Source organism: Telopea speciosissima, chromosome 11 (assembly GCF_018873765.1).
Source record: "Telopea speciosissima isolate NSW1024214 ecotype Mountain lineage chromosome 11, Tspe_v1, whole genome shotgun sequence".
In the NCBI taxonomy this organism is placed as follows: Eukaryota; Viridiplantae; Streptophyta; class Magnoliopsida; order Proteales; family Proteaceae; genus Telopea; species Telopea speciosissima.
The window spans coordinates 53,016,515-53,039,289 of NC_057926.1; the positions used below are offsets into that span (position 1 = coordinate 53,016,515).

The following is a 22,775-nucleotide window of genomic DNA, read 5'->3' on the forward strand; positions in this document are numbered from 1 at the left end:
ACTCCCGGACAGAAAACTGCTTCCCAATTTTAAAATCAATTAATTTTAATGTAAAAGTTTCCACACTGCCAGTGTAGGGGAACTCTCATGCCGCACCAATCAAGGCATAATCAAGGCATAGGAAACAATTTCGTCAAAAGGGTGTGTGCCCACATCTGTGCTTGTGAGAGAGAGAGATCCACATGGTCATCATTAGTTATGGTTCACCATCCATTCCAAACAAAATTTGAATGTTTACGAGCACAATCTATATAATGAAATGGGCCAATCATAAACAATCAAATTCCCCCAAATTATGTCTGCCCAATTTTCAATAAAAGAGAAGCAAGTGCCATATATATATATATATAGTGCCCACAGAAGATCAAGCATGAGCCCACTTAAATTGAGGGGAGGGGAGGGGAGGGGAGGGGAGGGGGAAGAGGCATCAATGCTACAGCTGTTTAGCTCCCTCTTTCTTTTGGTCCAAGTACCTGCCAAAAAGAAAAGCATTAGCAATGCGAGTGTGTTATTCCCAAAATGTTTCCACATTATTGAAAGGACAGTTATGATCATCAATGCGTATAAAGCTAAGGCCCCTGTGAGGTTTTCATCAATTGGGACACCCACTAATGGGTGAGGGACTGAGGGGATACAGCATTTGTGGGGTAGAAATGAATAAGAAACCTTATTGGCTTTGGTGAGTTACATAGACCCAGTTCCTTACCCCTGAGCCTTTGCCCAACGAGATAACTGATAGAGCTGAACCGTCTCATTGGAGGCATGGCATGCCAAAAGCAGATAATTGCGGGGCTGAACCATCCAGGCAAACCTCATGAACAATGCTGAATAAACACACATCGCTGTGACAATGATTTAAGGGGAAAATTAGAAGAAAATAATAATTGTCAGTGGAGCATGAAGAACTTGAAAATTTGAACATTTTAAACCTCCAGTCATGTTGCCAGATATCATCTCTGGGGGTTTCTGTGTGTCTACCAATCCCTGTAAACGCAACCAGTTACAATTTTACGACTAAATCAAAAATTGTTGTAAAAAGTGACATCATAGCTACTTCAAAATTATGTTTAGAAGGACAAATACTGCATCCAAAAACGATCACAGATAAACATAAAAAGTAATACATTAACAGCAAGGAAAGAGTAGCAGAGGCATACAGCAATAACAAAGCCCCAATTAGCAATAGGGCCCCAAAAATGAGTTGTTTTGGGACCCACTGGGCTGTTCCAGAAAGCTCGGAAGGCTGACATTTTCGACTGATTGTTTCTTAGGTACCTGGAGACAAGTCAGATTAAAAATAATTTCAAAGAATGGAAAAGCTTAAGCAAGATTGAAATGGAAACATCGAAATATCAATCAGCTACAAAATCTTATGATAGTAACAATGGGAACAATTAACGAATGGCTGATACATATAATAGGAAAAACTTGGAGCTAAAGAGGAATGAATAAAGTTTTTTAAGTATTTAAAATTTTCAAAAGTTAAAACCAATGTCTGAGAAGTAACAAGAAATAAATCCCACGCAGCACAAAATTATAACAATTAACGTACTCCGAGGGCAGAACCACTATTTAAAATCAATGAATCCATTGGGGAGTGAAAAATATATTTCCTCCATATTCAATGGTTTTTAACTAATCAAACTATCAAAGGAACAAATGAGAAAACCAAGCAAGAATAGCACAAGGAATACATTGGTCAAAGTGAATCATGATAACTGAAACAGTACTTGTACCCTAGATCTTATTAATTCCTCATTAGAAATTATCATGAGTATGTCCAAAACAGTGTCTCACTTGCCAAAGCTTTCCCCAAGACAGCCCAATAAGTCCGCAAAAAATAGTAGGCTAAACTCCCGCATGACCAAAGTCATTATCATAAATGTGACAGATATGAACCAACACGTGTAGATAAAGTAGTTAATCCATAAGCAAAAGCGTAGGATTAGATTAGCAACTTAGAACATTGGTTCTTTATCGGATAAGACTCTTGAATTAATTGATGTCATGAGAAAAAGAAAAATTAATATAGCATGTATCCAGGAGACAAAATGGAAGGGTAACAAAACTAAAGTGTTGGACAATAGGACAACTTTAAACTTTGGTATACCGGGGAATAAAAGTAATAGAAATGGGGTGGGAATAGTGGTGGATAAAGACATAAAGATGTGGTTGATGTGCAAAGATTTGGACATAGGATTATATCCATCAAGCTTGTGCTGGAGAAAGAGGTTGTCAATATAATTAGTGCTTTTGCACCCCAAGTAGGTTTGGATGAAAGTACGAAGTTACATTCTGGGAACTTATGGATGATTCAGTGCAAGGTTTTGGCCAAGGAGAAAAGATTATTATAGGGGTTGATCTGAATGGACATGTTTGGAGAGAATGTAGATGTTATGAAGGTGTCCGCATAGGTTATGGATGTGGTGAGAGGAATGAAGTGGGGATCTCAGTTTTAGATTTTGTTGTCTCCTATGATTTATCTATTGTAAACACTTATTTTGAAAAGAGAAAGAGGAGCATATTGTTACCTATAAAAGTGGGTATTATAGTAGCCAAATAGATTTCTTCCTTACAAGAAGGTCTGATAGAGTACTGTGCAAGGACTGTAAGGTGATACCAAGGGAGAGCATATCCACTCAACACAGATTAGCTGTCTTGGATATTTGCCTCACTTTGCAGGCTCGTAAGGAAGGGGAGCTTATTTGCCTAAGGATAAAGTGGTGGAGCTTAAAGGGGGTCAACTTGAATTCATTCACTGAAAAAGTGGTTGAACAAAGAAAGTGGGACTATGAGGGGGACACTAACACGATGTGGAACGAGATGTCAACTTGTATTAAGAAGGTTGCGAAAGATGTCCTAAGGGAAACGAAAGGAAAACATCACCCCACTACGGAGACTTGGTGGTGGGAGGATGACGTTCAAGCAGCGATTAAGACTAAGAAAGCTAGCTTTAAGACTTGGCAAAGGAATAAGGATGTAGAGGATTTAATAAGGTGTAAATCTGCTAGAAATGAAGCTAAGAAGATTGTGGGGAAAGCAAGGGCAAGTAAGTATGAAGATCTCTATAACCATCTAGACAAAAAGGACGGAGAAAAAGCTATCTATAAGATAGCTAAAATGAGGGAAAAGAAGAATAGAGATTTCGATCATGTTAGATGTATAGAAGTGACGATGGTAGATTGCTTGTAAGGGATGAGGACATGATGAAGAGATGGGAAGAGTGTTTTTACAGACGACTAAATGGAGACAATGCAAGTAGGAGAAACTACTATCTTGGAGAACCGATTTAGATTTATGCTAGGTAGATCCACGATGGAAGCCATTTACTTACTCATGAGGCTCACCGCCAAGGAATTAAGTATCGGAGCGTATCGTATCGTCTCGGCCGATACGTCTCAGTATCAGTCATGGCCGAGACGAGACAGGTCGAGACGTATCTTTTTTTTTTTAAATGTAAATGTCTAGAATGTATCGGTATGTATCGACCGATACATATCGATACGATACGATACGGTCGATACGTATCGATACAGACGAGACATGATTTAAACCATTATTTTATTATTTTTGAAATAACGATACATACCGAGACGTCTCGATACGTATCGGCAACTTAAAAACCACATGGGCCCAAGTCTTCTCAAAAGAAAACTCGAGCAGGAGCAGGCTGGCGGAAAAAACAGTTCCAACTTTGAGAAACCATAAAAAACATCTTTAAACTTGGTTTTTGCCAAAGATTTGTTTAGGGCTTTGATTCCTTTGCCAAAAATGATCCTAAAGGAGGTGAAATCTCATCATTTGCTGCATCTAACAGCCCACATTCGAAATCAAAAGGTGTTCTTGAAGGGCAAGGTAGGTTTTTTGAAAAAAACTTGATTCTTTTGTTTAAATCTTTGATTTTTGGTTTTTTTTTTGCTATGATTCAAAGGGAATATGTTAAACTAACTTAGTATTGCATTCTTTGTATACATTTACAAAGATTTGAGTTCAAAATCCATGTTTCTTTGCATTTTTTACCCAAAACCGAAAATTGCTTCTTTAAAATGATTTTTTTTTTATATTTTCTTCTAAAATTTAAAACAAATGCTAATGTATATAATATATGTACTATATTATGTATAGATCTATCACATTCCAAGAAGATTATATATTTACCCTAAAATCTATCACAATAGTCACTCCTATTGTTGAAGACCCTTACAGACATGACTTTGATCCACCCCAAAATTCTTCATGGCAATTGAGTGACTTTACATGTAAGAAATTTCATCTTTTAATCTTTTATAACAATTTCAATGTGCCGCACTTGTCTGGTTATTGATTATTCACAATTCTTAGTATATATGCATGATATATGACACAAATTGCTTGTTTATATTGTTTTTATTGTCCAAAAGTGTATTTCCATGTGTATTTTGATCATTTTCATGCGTTTCTGCACCGATCGATACGTATCTCCGATACGATACGATACGATACATCTCTTAAAATCGCCCGACCGATACGATACCCGATACCGATACTTAAATCCTTGCTCACTGCTCATGGAAAGATTTAGAGTTTGCAAGAAGGATCTCCATATGGTCTTTTTTTACCTAGAAAAAGCATATGACAGAGTCCCTAGAGAGTTAGTATGACATGTACTAGAGAAGAGAAGGGTGTCAAGTAAGTATACAGACATAATTAAAGATATGTATGAGGGCAGGGTTACAAGTGTGAGATCAGTGGCAGGTCAAGGTAGTGTTTACCAATTACAATAGGGTTGCATCAAGGATCAACTCTAAGCCCTTATTTGTTTGAGCTTATCATGGATGATTTAACCAGGCACATTCAAGATGAGGCTCCGTGGTGTATGCTTTTTGCTGATGATATTATTTTACTGGATGAGACTAAAACAGGGATTAACACTAAGTTGGAGTTACAAAGATCAACCTTGGAATCAAGAGGTTTAAAATAAGTAAATCGAAGAAGGAAAATATGGTGTGTAACTTTAGCTTCACTAAGACGGATAATGAAATGGTGAATTGACGAGAGAGAGATATCACAAAGTGATTATTTTAGATATATGGGGTCAACCTTAAATAAAGATGGTGGTATAGAAGATGATGTTTCACACAAAATTAAAGTAGGATGGATGAAATGGAGAGGTGCGGCCAGAGTGTTGTTTGATTGCCGTATTCCTTTAAAACTTAAAGGAAAAATCCACATGACAATCGTTCGACCTGTAATGATTTATGGGGCAGAATGTTGGGCAATTAAGAGCAACAATGTATGGGGCAAAATGTTGGGCAATTAAGAAACGCGATATAGATGAACTATGTGTAAGAGAGTGAGGATGTAGAAATGGATGTGCGGCAAAACTAGTAAGGATAAATTAAGGAATGACAATATTAGAGCTGAGTTGGGGGTTGCCCCGATACATGGTAAACTGAGAGAAAGTTGTTTGAGGTTGCATGACCATGTTCAAAGGCATCCTTGGGATAACCCAGTACGGAGGTGTGATCTGATCCAGATCGAAGAAGCCAAAAGAGGTAGGGATAGGCAGAAAATGACCCTAGGAAAATTCATGAGGAAAGACATGCATAGGTTAGATCTAGTATCAAGTATGACCTCGAATAGAGCTGATTGGTGGCCAAGGATTCATGTTGCCGACCCCATTTAGGTGGGATATTCCCAAGTGGCTGTGTTCCTCTCTTTGCACTTTTATTATTTATTTTCTTCTGCTTTGCACGGATCCATGTAGCCGACCCCATTTAGTTGGGATAAGGCTTAGTAGTTGTTGTTGTTGTTGATTATAGATATGAACCAAGCGACTAACCATGCAGATGTTGCTTCACCTGAATTAGATTCTTCAAGGAGGATCAATCCCAACCCAATTCAAGAAAAACCAACTGATCCTCTGCCTCTGATAAGTGATAACCAGTTTCTTCACTTATGATCCATATTTTAAGAAAGGGAAAAGGTTCTCTGACCCGACATGGTTGGATGGAATCTCCCATGCAGCCCTACGCCTCAAGTTTATTGACCGTCAGATACCCCTATGTGCATCTCAGCTGTTCAGTGCATCCGCTGCTGCAACTCCACTCTATCAGCGTTGCACCCTCCTTCTCTCCCCACTTTGTCGCTGCAACATACCATCCAGCATCTCCCCCTCTCTCTCTGCAGTTATCTTCCCCTCTATGTATATCTGTCCTTCAACCTGCTCCTGCCCCAATTTTTGTTTGCCGCAGATCTATTATTGTCGAAGGTGGAGGAAGAATCTGTCATTCTATAGCAGTTCGGTAACTATGGATCTGTGAATATGATTTGCGTCTGTATGGTGTTCCTCATCGGCTTTGTCTTCCCATCGTTCCCTTCACCAATTATTGTTACACTATAGAAAGAATTTTTTTTTATGGGGATTGGGGTTATCTCATTCGGATATACACGCACATTCTACTTCTTTATCCGCTAGGTCCTAGATATACTGAGGTTGAAGATTGTTTAGCACCAACAGCTTCAAGTCCCAATTGAGATAGGAAAGGAATTGATGTGAGTGAGGTATTCTTATAAATCAAAATCGAAGGCTGTTGCTTGATATGAGTTATTTTCTAATTTCCTTAGTTTTGTTGTTCTTTCCTGTTTTTAAGTTGTTCTTTTGGCATCTTCTCCGAATGGAAATGCAAATTATTGTTCTGAAGCGTTTCTCTGCATCTTCATTTGCTTGTCTTTCACGGATTTTTCTTCTTTATCAGCCCTAGCTTTTTCTTCCAAAATTTCTAGAGTTCTCACCTCCAACGATGATAGATCAGAAAACAAAAATTTAGGAAAGAGCAGATTAAAAGGAGATACAGAGAGAGGCGGCAAAGCAGAGGAGAGAGAGAGAGAGAGAGAGAGAGAGAGACCAATTCCTAAAAAAATCGGGAGTTTCGACATTGCAGAGATCAATTCTAATTCCACTATTGCGAATATCCACTCCTAAATGATGATTGGGTTATAATACATAATGGTTTGATTTAGCTTCACCATTCATCAATTTACCCCCAATAAGATGAACAAGTTCAGGAAATCAATCCAAGCAAATGCTTTTTCTTTCCTAATCGTAAAGAGAAAGGAAAAAAGAATAACATAAGAAAAAAAAATCTATAAAAATAAGTGAAGACCAAGGAGGAGGGGAAGTGGATACCTGGGTAGGATTTCACAGAGAGAAGAGGAAAATTCAGGAACTGCTGAGGATGTCACTCCTCCTAAACCTCCTTCCTCCACTGCCCTGCTTCTGACCTTCTCCGTTTCTTTTCCCTTGGACAGCTTTACCCTCCGAAGGGATCTTACTAATAAGCCTCACAAGAGTCACACCGAAGCCAAAAACATAAGGAGAAGCATTATTTGTTTTCAGACTTTCAGTTTCATTGTTTGGGATGTTGGGTTCCTTTCCAGCGTGAACGATCTAACCCCATAAAAAAGTAGTGAGTTATTAACCGTTCATGGTAGAATTTTCGTTCTACGTTTGTTGGTCGACATGTGGTACCGGGACATTGGTAAAGCTTTGACCCGGTATGTGGGTTGCGTGGTAATTTTGTGCGCTTCTATGTCTAAATTAGAATTAATGCGACCAGACAATGTTCTTTCTTCCTAAATAAATTAAGGGGCGTTGTTTGCTGTCCGGGAGAGCATATGGGCGCAAGCTGCACCCAAACACATGAGGCAGGGCAAGGGGGTCATTTGGGCCATTCAAGGAGGTGCGGTGGTCATTTCAGCTACCCCATGTGTTTGTGTAGAGAACATTTCCCAATAAATTTATGTAGAAATGATACCTATGGAGGAATAGCACCCACGCCCAGGGCACAGAGGGGAACGAAATAACACCCCACCCCCATGAAAGGCGGAAATGCCTATCCTGTTGATGCCTCCATGTGCTCCTATTGGCCCCTAAATGCATAGGGGCCACGCTCCCCCCCCCCCCCAGAACTTATCCCTGAATTTACATTGCTAACCGATGGCACCCCTATGCACAAACACATGGCCGCATGAAAAAAGACCGCCCTGCCCCTCATGTGGATGCCCATGCCCGTGATTGCATTGGCCCAGGTGTTGGTGCAAGGGTCACACGACTTGGAAGCAAACCTCCACCCTTTAAAAAATTAGCTTGAATAGTAACAACAACCAAGTGACTGCAAAATGAGAGGAAAGGAGAAAAAGAATGTCTCATCATAGGCCAAACCGCCCAATACAACGTCGAAGATTGTTAGTCGTACCATGGGAGTAGGTGCTACATCTGAAGTACTAAAGATAGAGCATGACAAAGAGAGTATGACGGAGATCGTTGTTAGTGGGTGATGCAAGCATGGTTTGAGGTATCGGTCATAGATATCAGCCAATCTGGATTGATATCGACATAGGTCGATCTCGTATCAGTGGAACAATATGGACCATGGATAAAACTATCAAAACCAAATTTTAAGGAATACCAAGGGCAAAGCCATCTGATCTAGGCCGATCTGTATTAGTTTCGAAGGTGACTAATCCTTGATCCGATACCGTGCACTTAAAACACGGTTGCAAAAGATCATGAAGGGGAAGGAGGAAGCAAATGAAGCATAGGATGCTACCACAGGGTTGGGCTTGGGCTGAGTGTGGGTACAACTGACGAAGATCGATTCGTGACCCCTATCTCTTGGCGTGTACCCGAGCGTGGGAGTGACTCGAGGGTTGCTTGTTGATGGTGTAGGGAGTCGCCACCTAGATTGGGGTCTAGGACCTACAAATGTGCTTGTCCTTCGCAGAAAGGTGCTAAATTGATTCCAATGACTCAATGGATGGTCTGCTTCAGATCTCTAGGTAAGTATCAAGTTACGGGCTGGGAAGGTGTTAGGCACCCAACAACCGCTCGGCCGACGACCGGTCTTCCTAGACCAAACTCTATTGTATATTGTTGTGTTATACGTATTATGCACCTAATTAAACTTTTTTTTTTTTTTTTTTTTTTTTGTGTTTTGATTATTTTTGTTGAAATTTATGAACCTAGTTAGGATAGTTAAAATTAATGTTTTAATCCTAAATACTACTTCTAAGTTAGGTGATTATATACATTATACGCCCTAATTATTCTAGTTGATGTATTTTACCTAAGTTAAAAAACTTAATTCTATGATCAAAAACACGGTCAATTGTGCCAAATTATTAAGATCCTAGGGCAATGGTAATATCATGGAGAAGTTTGATAAACAAAATGTCTTAGGGATCAAAATGACCAAAATTATGAAAATGCTCCTGAAGGGCAAAAATGCATGAAAAACTCTTGAAAAAGAAAACTTATGTTTAAGACATGCTTATGAATGTTTAAACATGCAAAGGAAGTGACAAAAACCTTTTCGAGGCCCTAAACATGATTTGGTCACAAAATGGCCAAAATACCCCTAACAAACAAAATGGTAAGAATGCTAGGACAAGAACTTTTAAGTTATTTCAGGCATTTGATATGTCATTAAACATTCTGAAATTACTAAACATGCCAAATAAGCTTACCGAATGGCACATTGGACTTGCATTTGGTAAATTACCAAAATACCCCCAAGGGCAAGAATGACTTTTATGCATGGTCATGATTAATGGTGGGCATTTATGGATATGAAAACATTCTAAAACAACTTAAAACAGAATTTAATGCTTAGAAATATACATTTTTTGATGTTCTTGGATTTTCACAACAAATAGAAAAAAACATCTACGTCCCTAACAGGGTAGGGAACACCTATGAAAATGATCAAACATTCATGTCAGTGATTAATGATCCCATAAAATCAATCCTGATGAAATATGTATCCCATAATTTTTTTATGAATTTTTATTCATTGATGCTATTTTTTATATTTTCTAAAATGCTAAAAATAAGGGAAAACAAAGAAAAAATACAAAATCCCTATCACAGATCTGAATTGGATTAAACCAAATCCCACACTTACTAATCAAAACATGATATTTAACATGGTTAGAATGATTTTGTCCAAATCCCCACCCACAGGTTCAGATTTCATAAAATTCTAAAATACTCACAGGGGCAAAACTGTCATATAAAACATGATTTAGAGCTCGGGAAAATTAATGGACTTCAATAACAGTGGGTAACATCTTCCCTAAAATTTTCAGAATTTAATCACTCTTGTGATAGTTTTGACGATTTTTTAATTGAAAACAACCTCTTTTAGCTAAAAAGAATAAAAAAAAATACATAAAAATAATTAAAAATATATAAAAACTACCCTCGAAGCGTGGAAGAGTCTGGGCTCAGTTTACCTATCCTTGGATGGCCGGAATTATTTTTGGAAGGTGTCGAAAGCTGCTCCAAGTGTGATTGCCTTGAATGGCAAGGGTGGTGAACAAAAGGGTATTTGAGGAATTTTTTTATATCTATGGAAACATGATCTGGGGATGTATCTGGTATGGATGGAAAGAGGGGATCGTGAAAATCATGAAGGTATTTTTTCCTGAATTCTTCTGGGTCTCTTACCTCTCCAAAACACAGCCTATTTATAGGCCCAAATATGTTCGACCAAATGACTGAATGAACCATACGCATTTAATGCAGGTTGACAAGAAAGGGGGTTGGGGCTGGCGGGCTGTGGCCTGTGCGCTGGCAGGCTGCGGCCAGGTGCATGGCCACGGCCTGTGCATGTGGCCTTAGGTGTTGTAGCCTCTGCCGACAGGCTTAGGCTGCCGACTGGCCAGCTGGACCGGGTCACACTGGGTTGACCCGTTCCGGGCAACTCAGTTTGCCCCATTTTTTTTTTTAAATTTAATTTTTAATATAAACCTTTTAAAGATTCCATTTTAAAGGTCCACGCTCAAATGCTAATATCTCCAAAACCAAATGGCCCATTTTAACGCGTCACATATCATCGCGAAGGTCTCAACATGTACTTTCCATCCGTGTGGCCGATATGGCCGGATTTTTCCTAAAAGTGGCACAGATATCGAGAAAAATACATAAATGGTGTTTCACACCGATCAAGGTCCAAATGATACCGGAATTACATGAAATTTTACGTGTAAGTAAAATATGACCAAATAAAGTTATAAAAATGATTTCATGTTATATTGGGTGGCTCGGATACCAAGAACCAGGCCAAGGGCAAAATGGTCATTTTAACAAAAGTTATCCAAATTGGTCGAAACTTTACGTAAAAGCTTAATATGACCAAATGAGATCATCTAAAATGTTTCGGACTAAATTGGATGGTCCAGATACCAAGAACCATGCAAAGGGCAAAATGATCATTTTAACAAAAGTTATTCGAATTGGCCAAAACTTTACATTAATGCATAATATGACCAAGTAAGGTCATCCAAAGTGTTTTTGAGCCAATTCGGACGGTCCAGATACCAAAAACTAGGCTAGGGGTAAAACAGTCATTTTGACAAAAAGTGTCAGATTGGAGTGAAATTTCACATGTGGGCTTAAAATGATTAAAGAAGGCTATCCTAGGGATTTGGGCTCTACTTGGGATAGTTTGGTTACAAAAAGTGGGATAAGGGTAAATTGGTAATTTTCTATCATTTTTGGTCACCACGCAAGCCAGTCAGGCTTTGATCATCATCGCCAAGTCACACTTCTAAGGTAGTAAGGTGCCAAAATTCAGCATTCACACTAAGATATCTTAGCCCAAACCTATGACCGGGTTGGGCTTAGGTTGAATTAAGATGACTCAGGGTTGGGTTAGAGATTTAATAAACGGTTTAGAAACCCGAGAGAGAGAGAACTTTTTTGTTTTGGTAAACAAATCCGAGAGAGAGACCTTCAGTCCAAGTCCAAGTGTCTAACGGTCCAACCAAATTGGATTTCCCGCCAGAAAGAGTACTTACGGAATCACGATCACTTACCGCCGAGTATAAAAGGCAACTGGGAATAGAGATTTCAGGAGGTGGTCCATTCTGTCCAACCAAGCTTTAAATCGGATGCTCAAATCTCAATCTCCTGCGACAGTCGAAAGAAGGTCTGCAACTGTTCGAAGAAGTTGCGCGAACGTTCAGAATCATCGCATCTCAATCTTCTGATCTCGATCTCCACTACAGTTCAGTTTAAATGAAGTTAAAGATTAACAAAGCGTGCGATTTGAGTTCGATTTCAGTTTTTCCTCCTCACTCCAGGTTCGGATCCTTTAAAAGTGGTTTTCTGCTTCTTCTTCTTCAATATTATCGTTTCTTATTCTTTTCTTTTTTGCTTTTTGTTCCTTATTTTGATTTTTTTTTTCCGCAGGAGAGCAAATGCAAATCCAATACCTTTGGCAACGGATTCGGCCTTGGGCAAAACCCAAGGCTATCAGCACCGATCGCAGCAATCGCAGCAGTCGTTTTCGCAACCTTCATCTCAGCTTGGAATGTCGTCTCAGCTCTCTCAGAACTCACTTGATGAGATTGTGACGAATGATCAGGTAAGGATTTCAAATATGTTTTACTTCTCGAGGATTTGTAGGAAGAAAATGCATCGTGATATGATATTCTTCTCTCTTTTGCTTTTGAGGTCTTTGAGATTGACTTAAAAATAGATATTGAATTTCCATGATTTATTCTGCTCTGAAAAACTATAGTATCTCTGTATGATTATTCTTGTAATTTTGAGTTCTAGTAGTGTTCAGTTCTTTTTCACTTTTCTTCCTTCTCTGAAATTTCCTTTCTACATAAAATGGAGAAAGCGAACTGTGAATTACAGCTGGTAGTATTTCAGAAAAGCCACCAATTTCTAATTCTGGAGGAATCTAGAAGCTAAGGTATCCTCATTTGCTGTCACTCGGTAATAGTTTCTACGAATTTCCAAGGATCTGATTCCTTTTTTTTTTTTCCATCTTATTTATTGTTCTGTGTGTGTGTGGAACTCTTAAACCTTAATTTCCTTGTTTGAGGAATAAAATTGTGAATATTTACTTTAATAATTATGCTGGTACAGGGGTTGCTTCAGTGTCCCATTTATCGGATGTTCTGTTGTACAGTTAAAACTTCCTGTCTTCTGCTCTCTTTTTCAAATTTTCTGAAAGTTTGTTTCTTGTTACTTTCTTATTCTTAAGAAACCACTGGCTATCTATGGCCCCAAAAGAAGAGAAAGGAAAGGAAAATGGTATTTTACTGTCACTTCCACATTTTATTACATCAAATTCAGCCCCCAAAGACAGACCTATATCAACAGTTGACAAATAATGAACGTCCAAAAAAATCTGTTTTGAGAATTTTTTTTTTCTTCATAGTTCATCTCAATGCAGTATGTAGAGGAGCCACGGGACCAAGTTTATCCTCATGCTTGTCTACTATTTTAGCCAAGTTTTAAGTACTTGTATAATATGTAGTTTGTTATTTATAATTCTTAAATTTCTTTTGCAGAGGAATTGGTATGAAGACTGGAGTGTTTCAAGTCTAGTATTGATGTGTTTTTGTCATAAACTCACTATATTTCGTGTTGGTGTTTATCATTTTTGGATTTTTATATCAATGTGTCTTGTGTGTTCTAAAATAGTGGACCAATTTTAAATGATTTTAGGATGGATTGGAAAACCAAATTATATATTTTGTATCCTTTATATAATAATTTTCATCTAAAAATATGGTCATAGTGATAATTTTTATAAATCTGCAGAACTCTTTCTCTCTCTCTCTCTCTCCCCTCCCTTGCCCCTTTGTTCTGAGTTGCTAACTCTATTCGATATATTTTCAATATCCTTTTTTCTTTATTAATTTTTGCTCCTTGCACAGAAAATTTGCTCTCAAGAAAGGAAGAGTTCCATGAAGAGGGTTTCTTCCTTGCCGCCAATTGCATACACACGAGATGAGTCTCAGATGGCATTGTCAATGTCTTCCAACAACCCTACACGAAAATGGAGCTCTGTTTCAATTCAAGATCACAGATGTAATTTAGCCAAGATACTTCAAATGATTCAGTGATAAAGTTCTAAATATTCATGATTAAGTCTTTGTTACAATTCACCCGATAGGTGAGGTTGTCAATGAGCTGACCTCTCACTTGACCAAGCATGAGGTTTGTTTGGTGAGCTTTGATAGGAGACTTAGCGCTAGATTAAACTTCATGGCTAAATGAGCCTGAGAAAGCTGTGGTTGGCTTTGCTTGTTCCTTTATATTTTATCTTCTAGAATATTATGTTTAATAAGTTGGTTATGAAAAAAATAGTGTTTGCTAAGTTAGTAAGGGGCATATTAGTATTTTGGATGGCAGGCTTTGGTTTATGATCCTGCTGAACTCTAGATCTAACTGAGTCCAATATTTTTGCCAAGCCTAAGCCGAGCTTATTAAAATGTCAATGAGGCAGGCCTATGCTTTGTGCCACAAGCCAAGCCTGAGACTTGGATTGGAGCCACAAGCTGGCAAAGATAAGGTCAGCTGGAATATGATTCAGAAAATTTTCAGCCATCAATTTGAACTTAAACATTTTAAATGGGAAAGTATTGAAAAATGCTTGCAAGGTTTGACTACCTCAATGACAGAGTTTCAGGGACATATTTTTCTAGTAAATGGGGCATTCATTTACACCAAAGCCCACCCCCACCTCAAAATTTTTTTTTCTTCTGTTTTAGCAAATTGTGTAATGCTATGATTCATAGTGCTAGTATTCCTCATTGTATTTTAATGTTTCTTAGGTCACTTGAGCTTGTGTCATAGCAGGCACAAGTTCATTTTGCAAGGGTACTAACTTTGGTTTCCCTGAACAGGTCAGGTTACTGAAGAACTTGAGCACAGGATTGGACTGATGGAAACTTCACTGAGAAGGTTTGTAAGGGACCTAGACTCTGTTCAGGGTGATATCATGCAAGTGAACAAATCGATTAAAGAAGTTCCAGGAAGGGTCCTCGACTCTGTTCAGGGTGAAATCATGCAAGTGAACAAAGCAATTAAAGAAGTGTCACTGGAAAGTGAGTTTCCTTGTTTCTTAAATGCTGGAAACTTCAGATGGGAAGGGACAAATGTTTATCCATTTTAAAGCTGCAGTCGGTATTCAGTGGTTACAGTGTATGGTGCCACTGCCATTCTTTGCAAGCGTGTGTCTGTGAAACTCTATAAGTTCATGGTTCATTTGGAGCAAAACGTATCAATGAATAATTGATGGTTTCCAACAGCTAGTGGGGTATAAAACAATCTTGTTTCAGCTTCTTTCAATATAATCTGTCATTGTGCTTTTGTTTTAAGTCCATAATTTCTTTATCAAGGTAAAAATGACATTCCAAGACTAAGCAAGCATTCTTGTGTGGAAGAAACTGTAATTCTTCAGAATAAAATAGGGAAACTTATAATTTCATTGATAAGGATTCTCATGTAAACTACAAGCACTTAAATTGTATAAAAGGTGCATCTCAAATATCAGAACTCTATGGCAAATCCCACCTGCCAAGAAAAAATATAGGAACTCCATGACACAACAATTGGCTAATTAGTCCACATTTGTCTGTTCACCTCTTGGGCAGTGAAACATCAATAATGTCCTTTCCAACTGCTAAGGTCAATGCTAAGCCCTAAGTAACTTAACACAAAACTATCATTTCTGAGGAAAAGTTCAAAGAAAACTGAAATGTCCTTGATCACTTTAAGTATTTTGTTGTTGACTTGAATTTTTTGGTTTCAAAGAGGGTGTATGGTGTCCTAAGGATGAGTAGGCCTTCCGTAACTCCAAGAAGTTTAAGGCCACTTCAAATGAATTCTTAGCAAAAAAATTTCTACCTGTTAGTCTTGAAGCCTTGTGTTTTATTCTTTATTTGAAGTGAAACTTTTCATGATGAATTTCGGTTTGCCTGGTTCTAAGGAATGTAGCCACTGGATCAAAATTTTCTAAAATATTTTCAACAAATAAGAGATACAAATTGCAAAATAAATAATTATAGAATCTTGAAAACAATCAGACATCCGAAGAACAAAATTAATTTTGCATTGTGGTTCCTCTTTCAGTGGAAGGCATAAGGCAGAAGTTGATCGATCATGATAATTCAATACAGCTAATGGTAACAGAAGGAAATTCTCTCTGTTAACTTTCTTTAATTTTTTACGTCTTTCATATATCCATGAATGTATGCTTTCTTACAACTGAAATGAGATGATGATGATAACCAGCTCAAGGGACAGGACGACATCAAAGCCAGCCTTGATGGGACCCTGAAATCAATTCATGATCAATTGAAAAAAGATTTGTACCAACACAAGTTACAAGAGACTATTTCTGTGCTTTCTGCTTTACCAAACCAGATTGAAGCACGATTACTGAAGTTACAAAATGAACTTAGTGAAGCCTTCAGTAAAGAAATGGAAGTACGTATGGTACTCTCATGAAGATTCACTTTCAGAAGTTCTGAACTGCTTCAGAATTTCTAGCATTTTTTTTTTTTTTAAACTCTGAAATTTTGAAAACAAAAATATTGAAATATTGAGGTACAAAACTTATTACACTGTTCTTTTCTATTGCAAGCTCTTTTCAAAACTCTCAATGTTGAAGCCACTGTTTCTATAAGCTGCATGCCTTGTAAAAAATTGAATCAGATGCTTTGGCACGGTAGAGTAAACAATGCTGGTTATAAATCATTTTATAAATAAATTACCTCATAGAAACCTCTAAAATTTTTGAAGAATAATATTGTTTATATGTTTTTCTAGCTCTGTTCATTGAACTGCTTCTCTTTATCCCGTACAGACAATGGCTGGTAGTATAAAGCCTCCAAACCAGAGTTGTCAGATACCCACCAGTCAACCACCAAAGGTATTTTCTTTTTACTCACAGAATGATTTTATTCTAGTTTTTTTTTTCTTCTTTTGTGCCCATCTATTCTGCATTCCTTTCACCTCAGAAGCTTTTACACTTCATAATCCACAGAGGAGAGGCTGTCGAGCTGTTCAGTTACAGAAAGAGCAACCTGTCATGGAGTATGTTTCTGAGGCTCACATTTTCCTTTTTGACCTTGGCTATTCATGCAATTATATGAGTAGGTTTTATCCAACCTATTGGAATCACTTCCTCAGGGATAACACCCCCCACCCTACCCAAAAAAAAAAAAAAAAACCCCTGAAAAGGGATAGTAAATTCTCTCAGGGTTGCATAATTGGTTTTTTCATTTACAAATCACACATGTTGAGAAAATTCTTTCAAACGCTATAGGAATAATTCATAGCTGGTTTGGAATTTAATTTTTCTATTCAGTTTCATTGGATCATCATATATCTTAACCTCATATGAAAGAACTAGCATAGAATGTTTAGTGCCATTTAATCATACTGTTTCTTTTTATTTTAAATTACTGCTGCTAGCTGGTAACATGTGGCGTTGTCTTGTGATGTATGTTGCTTTTGGAGGGCAAGCCATAATATGAGCTAAAAAGTGCACTTGCCAGCTTTTGCGAACTGTTTCAAATATTTCCTCTACACATGATAACTGCACAGTAAATTATTTGATGTCATATGAGAAAAATAATTGTGTGTGACTATCACAATCCAATGGGAGCAAGCAGGAAGGAAGGAACAGCAGCTAAATTCTCATGGTATCCATGGTGTATCCTGAGCATGTGCATGTTTAAAAGGATAAACAATCTGAAGACACCTTAGGGAGAAGACTAGAGCACCACTAGATAATGCTTTCATTTTGACGAGTTGAGGATGATGAATTCAATATCCTGCATTTTACTTGACTTAGTGATGTAGCATCTAGATGCAAACTATATGTAAGATCCTGCAAAACAGGTGGCACAGCCATGGGGTGTTTGAAATATCCAACTGATGAACTATGTTGATTGCTCAAAGGGCATATGTTGGTCTTGTCTAATTTCATTAAACCATGCAGAAGTAGATCTACTTGCATATGCAAATACATGATTAACTTATTGATTTAAGAAAGAACTGTTAGGTGTACTTTCATTTTATCCATTTTCTTGGATTTAGCTAATGACCTAAATGATTTCTATCAATGTTAGAGCATGTACAGTAGTGACATTTTTGGTTATTTGATACTTTATTGTTTTATTTAATTGTTCTTCCTTACCTTCTTTAGCACCCAAGAGAATATTCCTCGTCTCAGTCAAGTGATGCCTCCGAAGGTTAAAACACAAGAAAATATGACCCCAAAGATAGAAACGGGAAGATGGCGGTCTGTTAAACCACAAAAAGCTACTTCAACTGTTAGAGAGGAAAATACAAAGCAAACGCAGGAGGAAAATCACCTCATGGAACAGGTATTCTTACTAATACTTTATCGGTCGGTGGTGGTGTACATTTTTATGCTAATCTATTAAGAGCTTAAAACATAGTATAGCAGTAAAGTTGAACTGAATAATATCCTTTATATTATTCTTTCATGGATGATATGAGGCAGACTATTGCTGTTGTGATTGAAAAGTAATCCAGAACTTTCTTATGACATAAAAGAGCACTAGGATACAATAAAAAAAAAAGAAACATGTACTTTGAGAAAAATTCTATCAATGGAGAAGTGATTTAAGTTTCAGTTGCTGTTCTCTGGAAACCATGGTCAGTCCTGGGTGGTGGCTCTATTAGACTGCCTCATGGTTCAGTTTGGTTGGGCATAATCAGGTCCTATGGGGGTGGGGAGATTGTATTTGCATGGAGATGATCTACTTGAGAATTGGTTTGAAACTTGTGACCTGGAGAGGTTATGATGGAGTAATTATGGAAGGAGATTGCAAAAAATGTTATTACCTGGATGTCTAACGCCAGAGTTTAGGGGAGCCTTGGGAGTTTCCTCATTTCATTCAGTTAATTAGGCAGTTGCATCTTAGTAAACTGGATTATATCTTTCAATGGAATCCTAGGACAGTTGAGGAGCTGGCCGATGATTTGGCCAAGCAGGAGTAGTGAGGCCCTCGGTTGGCGAAAGCATTCATCTGTAAGTAAAACCATTGGTTTGGGTGGTATTCTTTTGCACTAGTTTTGCCTTTTCCTCTGATTTTCGATTAAATTGTTTCTTGTTAAAAGAATTTAAAAGTGGATTGTACGGTGAGCTGCTGAAGGTTTATGGTATGTGAAGAAGCTAGAGAGGAATTTGGGCCTAATTTTGGACCTCTACGTGGAATATATAAGGTAGAATTTTGAAGCTCTGGATGGCATTGGTACCGATGGCTGGTATGACACATTATGAAACATTAAAAAAAAAGGGCGTACCTAGTGCACGAGGCTCTCGCCACTGAGGGGTCTGGGGAGGGTCATAATGTATGCAGCCTTACCTCTGCTTTCACAGAGAGGCTGTTTCCAGACTTGAACCCGTGACCACTTGGTCACAATGGAGCAACCTTACCGTTGCACCAAGGCCCACCCTTGCACATTTTGAAACATTGGAAACTAAAATTTTGAGCCTAAGGGAAAAGTTTTTTGGATAATTTGCTTTCAGCAGTAAATTCATGTCTCAGATCCTTCAGATATTATCATCATAGTTCTTCCCTTACTATGAGGCTGTATTTCTTCGGTGTAGAATATCAGTAACTTGATAACTTGGGAAAATCTATGTGTTGGTATGGCCAGTTTCCAAATCACAAAGCATTTCATTATGTTCTTTAGAAAGTTACAGGTTGGCCACTAAATCTGTTTGCATTAGTCTCCTTAACAGCATCAGTGAGCTGTAAGCTTGTAGAAAAAGTTCATTAGTAACTTTTGGATTTGAAAATTTAAAGGAAATTCCAACAATGACTTCTCCCCATTTTTCAGAGCATCATTAGCTTTCTTTTATACTATGTGCCTTTTTGTCTTTCTTCCCCCCCCCCCCTCCTCCCCCCACCAAAAAAAAAAAAAAAAGTCCTGAACTTCATTTCAAATTGTAAAAAAATTTGCAGCAAGATTAGAAATGTGATTGTTTATATGTTCTGGCAAATCAATTATTCTTTTGAGAATAAAAATTTAGTGTTAGAAAGGAGTTGAATAAAACTTTTCCAAGCATCGGGAAGTTGCTGTACCCCACCATATCATTTAGCCATTGACATATTCCTGGATGAATGGTAGTATCTTTGAGACTCTAGGAACAGAAGTTTGCAAATTTTTTTTATATATATTGTTATTTTGGAACACCCAAGGAGGAATCATTGCACCACCTTATGGGTCTGGAGACTGTTAAAGTAGTAACTAATAACTTCTATTGCCACTTCATTCTACTTCCTAGACATATTACCACTATATAATATGTGGGAGAGCCATTTGGCATGAACTGACTTGAGCTTGATTAATTCAGGAAAAAGAATGGAGAATAATTATTGAGTCAGATGAAGATAATGATGGTGGATTTTCCTTCTTTCTTGAAGAAAAGAATTCGGGTAAGTAAACCAAAGTTGGCTTCCAGATTTTATGTAGTCCACGTGAGTAGTTGTCTATGAATCTCTTATTCATCGGAAACCAAAATGTGCAAAAAATAATAATGAAGATTGATAAATTTCTTTCAGAAATATTAGGTTCACTGGCCCTAATTCCTTTCAGTTCTCAGATGCTAAATCAACTTAAGATCCTTGAGAATGGGAGTAGAGTTAACGTAGCCCAGGCAATGACTAGTCTATCAACTCAACTAAGCCAAGATTTCATTGCCAGTTTTGAGGTAGAATTGATCGATGCTATTAGGCAATATATTAGTCATCACCCAACTGACTAGTTTCTAGTCATAATATATCACCCCGGTGTCCTTTATTTCTATTTATCTCCTTAATACAGAGTTAACAGTAAACATGACTCCCCCCAGTTTCTTTAAGTCTAATTAATCCTGTCATTTAGCTTTTTTTTATTATTATTATTTTTTTTCATTTTTACCTGCTTAAAACATACATGGTATGACTTTATTACTATCCCATTATGAATCTTAACTATTATTTAAAAGCATAAGATGATGGAAGTGTATTTAGTTATTTTGACACATATTGGGATATGTAGATCTAGTGACATAAGAGAGAATATTACGATTTAGAGTTTAAAGCTTTATCAATAACCTTACTACTGAACTGATCTCTATTCTTGGTGAAGGCGTAGGAAGCTATTTGATGGAGGAAACACGGCAAGAAACAGAGCAGATTTTGAGGAGAGCAAGGAGAAGGCGAAAGAGAAAACTCCTAAATCCCATAATTTTGAACTGAAGGTATGCTGGCAATTTGCAACTTTCATAATTCTTGCATTGCAAAGCGCTGTACATTTTTTATGATTATTAAAATACCTAAATTATGTTGCTGGATGTGCCATGATAGCTTTGGGCTTGGACCACCTACAGAGCCAGAGCAATTTATCATTAGTGTAGCCTTTTTATTTTACTTGAGTATGCCAGCAAGGCAAGTCTTGCAGAATGGTATGGGTTCCAAATTATAATCATGGTGTAACATGGGTCGTATCACGTTATTATTAGTGTGAGAGATGTGATACATTATTCAATTATAACTTATTTAGAAGAAACCCATCAATTTAAATTTTGTTATACTTTTCTTTCACTGCAAATACCAATTGTGCTTGTGCCACTCAGATCCATATATAGCTCATGTACCTCGATACAATTTTAGATAGACTTTGTGTTCTTGTTAGTCTTGGTCAACAATCACTGGTGTGGTAACTAGTACATAGTAGAAATCCTCTTTAGTGAACAACCCCCCCCCCCCCCCCACCCAAAAAAAAAAGAAGAAACCAAGATTTATATTACAGTTCATTGAACTTGTTCTGCTCATCTGTTTGTCAACCATCAAGTCAATTTAAGAGTAACAGGCTAGCACTAGAAGTGCGAGACATTATTAATTGGTTGTTTTTACTGTATTTGATGTATGTCAGCGAATTGCTAACTGATGGTTTTTTGCTTCAGATTTGGATACAGCTTTCAAATTAATCATCGCATTGGATACAGATGGCTTTTCTGGACAGGAAATTCAAATCTGAGTAATGCGTGCCACTGCAAATGTCAGGCAAGATACCACCTCCGATCCATAGGTAATAAAACAGATGCTTCTGAAGCATTACTTGGTTAGAATTTACCTACACTGGGTGTCTTACTCCAATTTTAGCTCATTGGTTTGGTTTATCTCAGTGAGCTTCTAATTTGCTATATAGAGATGGAATATTGCAATTAGGTGATGATTGAGATTAAAATGCAGCTTTTCTTTTGAAAAAGAAAGAGGGATTTCGTTGTCTACATAGAGTCATAGATGCGCATTTCCTAAAGATCTATTTGTGATTCATTGCATGTAGAAGTCAGAGCTCTATTTGTTGCTTGCTACCTGTATTTCCAAGGAGCAATGTTAGCAGGTGTGATTCACCCGATGGGCCTGGGCCTCTGGCCCAGATGTTTTATATATGGGCTTAAGCGAATCCGGTCTTAGTTTTAAAAACCTAACAGGAGTCACTGGTAGTGGTGATCCAATTATTTAGGTTTTCAAACCAGTTTGGTGCTTGTGTTTTATTTGTGGAAGAAGGTTCTCTGAGCAAACGCATTAGAGCTGCATCAATGAGGTGCAGCAAAGTGGTATGGTGCATCGCAAGGCAGCAGGGGTCATTTCATGTGAGAAGATAGATAACCACAGGGGGGCTAGCGTAACCTATCCCAACAGTTCAAAGAACCTTTTCCCTTTATATAGGAAGCTTAGATGTAGACAAATGGGTGTGAAACACGGTTTTAGATACCGGTATCAGATTGATCTTACTAGCCGATTCATATTGATATCAGCCTTGAGCCCTTGACCAATATGATACCAAGATGGAAGGGACTTCTTTTTGAATTTTTGTCCGATTTAAATCTGATACGGTTTGAGTAATACCGATATCATATTAGTAGGCTATACCAAAAATTCTCAGTTTTATTTGA

General features: G+C 37.6%; 2 protein-coding genes across 5 annotated transcripts; one reads left to right on the plus strand and one right to left on the minus strand.

The window, feature by feature from the left end:
- Positions 1–408: 408 nt before the first annotated feature.
- Positions 409–7,311, minus strand: LOC122646415 (mitochondrial pyruvate carrier 1). 2 transcript variants are annotated; one of them, XM_043839969.1, is made up of 5 exons: positions 7,169–7,310; positions 1,158–1,275; positions 930–984; positions 707–842; positions 409–473 (listed from the first exon to the last, which is right to left on the minus strand). In XM_043839969.1, the coding sequence occupies exons 2-5, from the start codon at positions 1,248–1,250 to the stop codon at positions 434–436; spliced, it is 324 nt and encodes a 107-aa protein (XP_043695904.1). In that variant the 5' UTR covers positions 1,251–1,275; positions 7,169–7,310; the 3' UTR covers positions 409–433. The 2 variants fall into 2 exon arrangements, with proteins under 2 accessions (XP_043695904.1, XP_043695905.1); XM_043839970.1 differs by lacking the exon at positions 409–473 and having other exon boundaries at positions 703–842; positions 7,169–7,311.
- A 4,714-nt stretch (positions 7,312–12,025) lies between these two features.
- On the plus strand, positions 12,026–22,157 carry LOC122646414 (putative recombination initiation defects 3). Of its 3 annotated transcripts, none has more exons than XM_043839965.1 (13): positions 12,026–12,126; positions 12,236–12,410; positions 13,720–13,873; positions 14,692–14,892; positions 15,920–15,972; positions 16,082–16,285; positions 16,656–16,721; positions 16,836–16,885; positions 18,003–18,183; positions 20,187–20,268; positions 20,963–21,074; positions 21,839–21,872; positions 21,912–22,157. In XM_043839965.1, exons 1-11 carry the CDS (start codon positions 12,062–12,064, stop codon positions 21,070–21,072), a joined length of 1,341 nt encoding a protein of 446 aa, XP_043695900.1. In that variant the 5' UTR covers positions 12,026–12,061; the 3' UTR covers positions 21,073–21,074; positions 21,839–21,872; positions 21,912–22,157. The 3 variants fall into 3 exon arrangements, with proteins under 3 accessions (XP_043695900.1, XP_043695902.1, XP_043695903.1); XM_043839967.1 differs by having other exon boundaries at positions 16,082–16,276; XM_043839968.1 differs by lacking the exons at positions 20,187–20,268; positions 21,839–21,872; positions 21,912–22,157 and having other exon boundaries at positions 20,963–21,004.
- Positions 22,158–22,775: the final 618 nt, after the last annotated feature.

What these genes read in the sequence shown, in the direction of transcription:
- LOC122646414 (XM_043839965.1), top strand. Translation starts at nt 12,062, where the DNA reads ATGAAGTTAAAGATTAACAAAGCGTGCGATTTGAGTTCGATTTCAGTT. An exon ending in TTCAATTCAAGATCACAGAT is followed by an intron (nt 13,874 to 14,691) that starts GTAATTTAGCCA and finishes TTCCCTGAACAG; the next exon opens with GTCAGGTTACTGAAGAACTT. An exon ending in CCACCAGTCAACCACCAAAG is followed by an intron (nt 16,722 to 16,835) that starts GTATTTTCTTTT and finishes CATAATCCACAG; the next exon opens with AGGAGAGGCTGTCGAGCTGT.
- LOC122646415 (XM_043839969.1), bottom strand. Translation starts at nt 1,250, where the DNA reads ATGTCAGCCTTCCGAGCTTTCTGGAACAGCCCAGTGGGTCCCAAAACA. An exon ending in ATCTGGCAACATGACTGGAG is followed by an intron (nt 843 to 929) that starts GTTTAAAATGTT and finishes TCATTGTCACAG; the next exon opens with CGATGTGTGTTTATTCAGCA. An exon ending in CGTTGGGCAAAGGCTCAGGG is followed by an intron (nt 474 to 706) that starts GTAAGGAACTGG and finishes TCTTTTTGGCAG; the next exon opens with GTACTTGGACCAAAAGAAAG.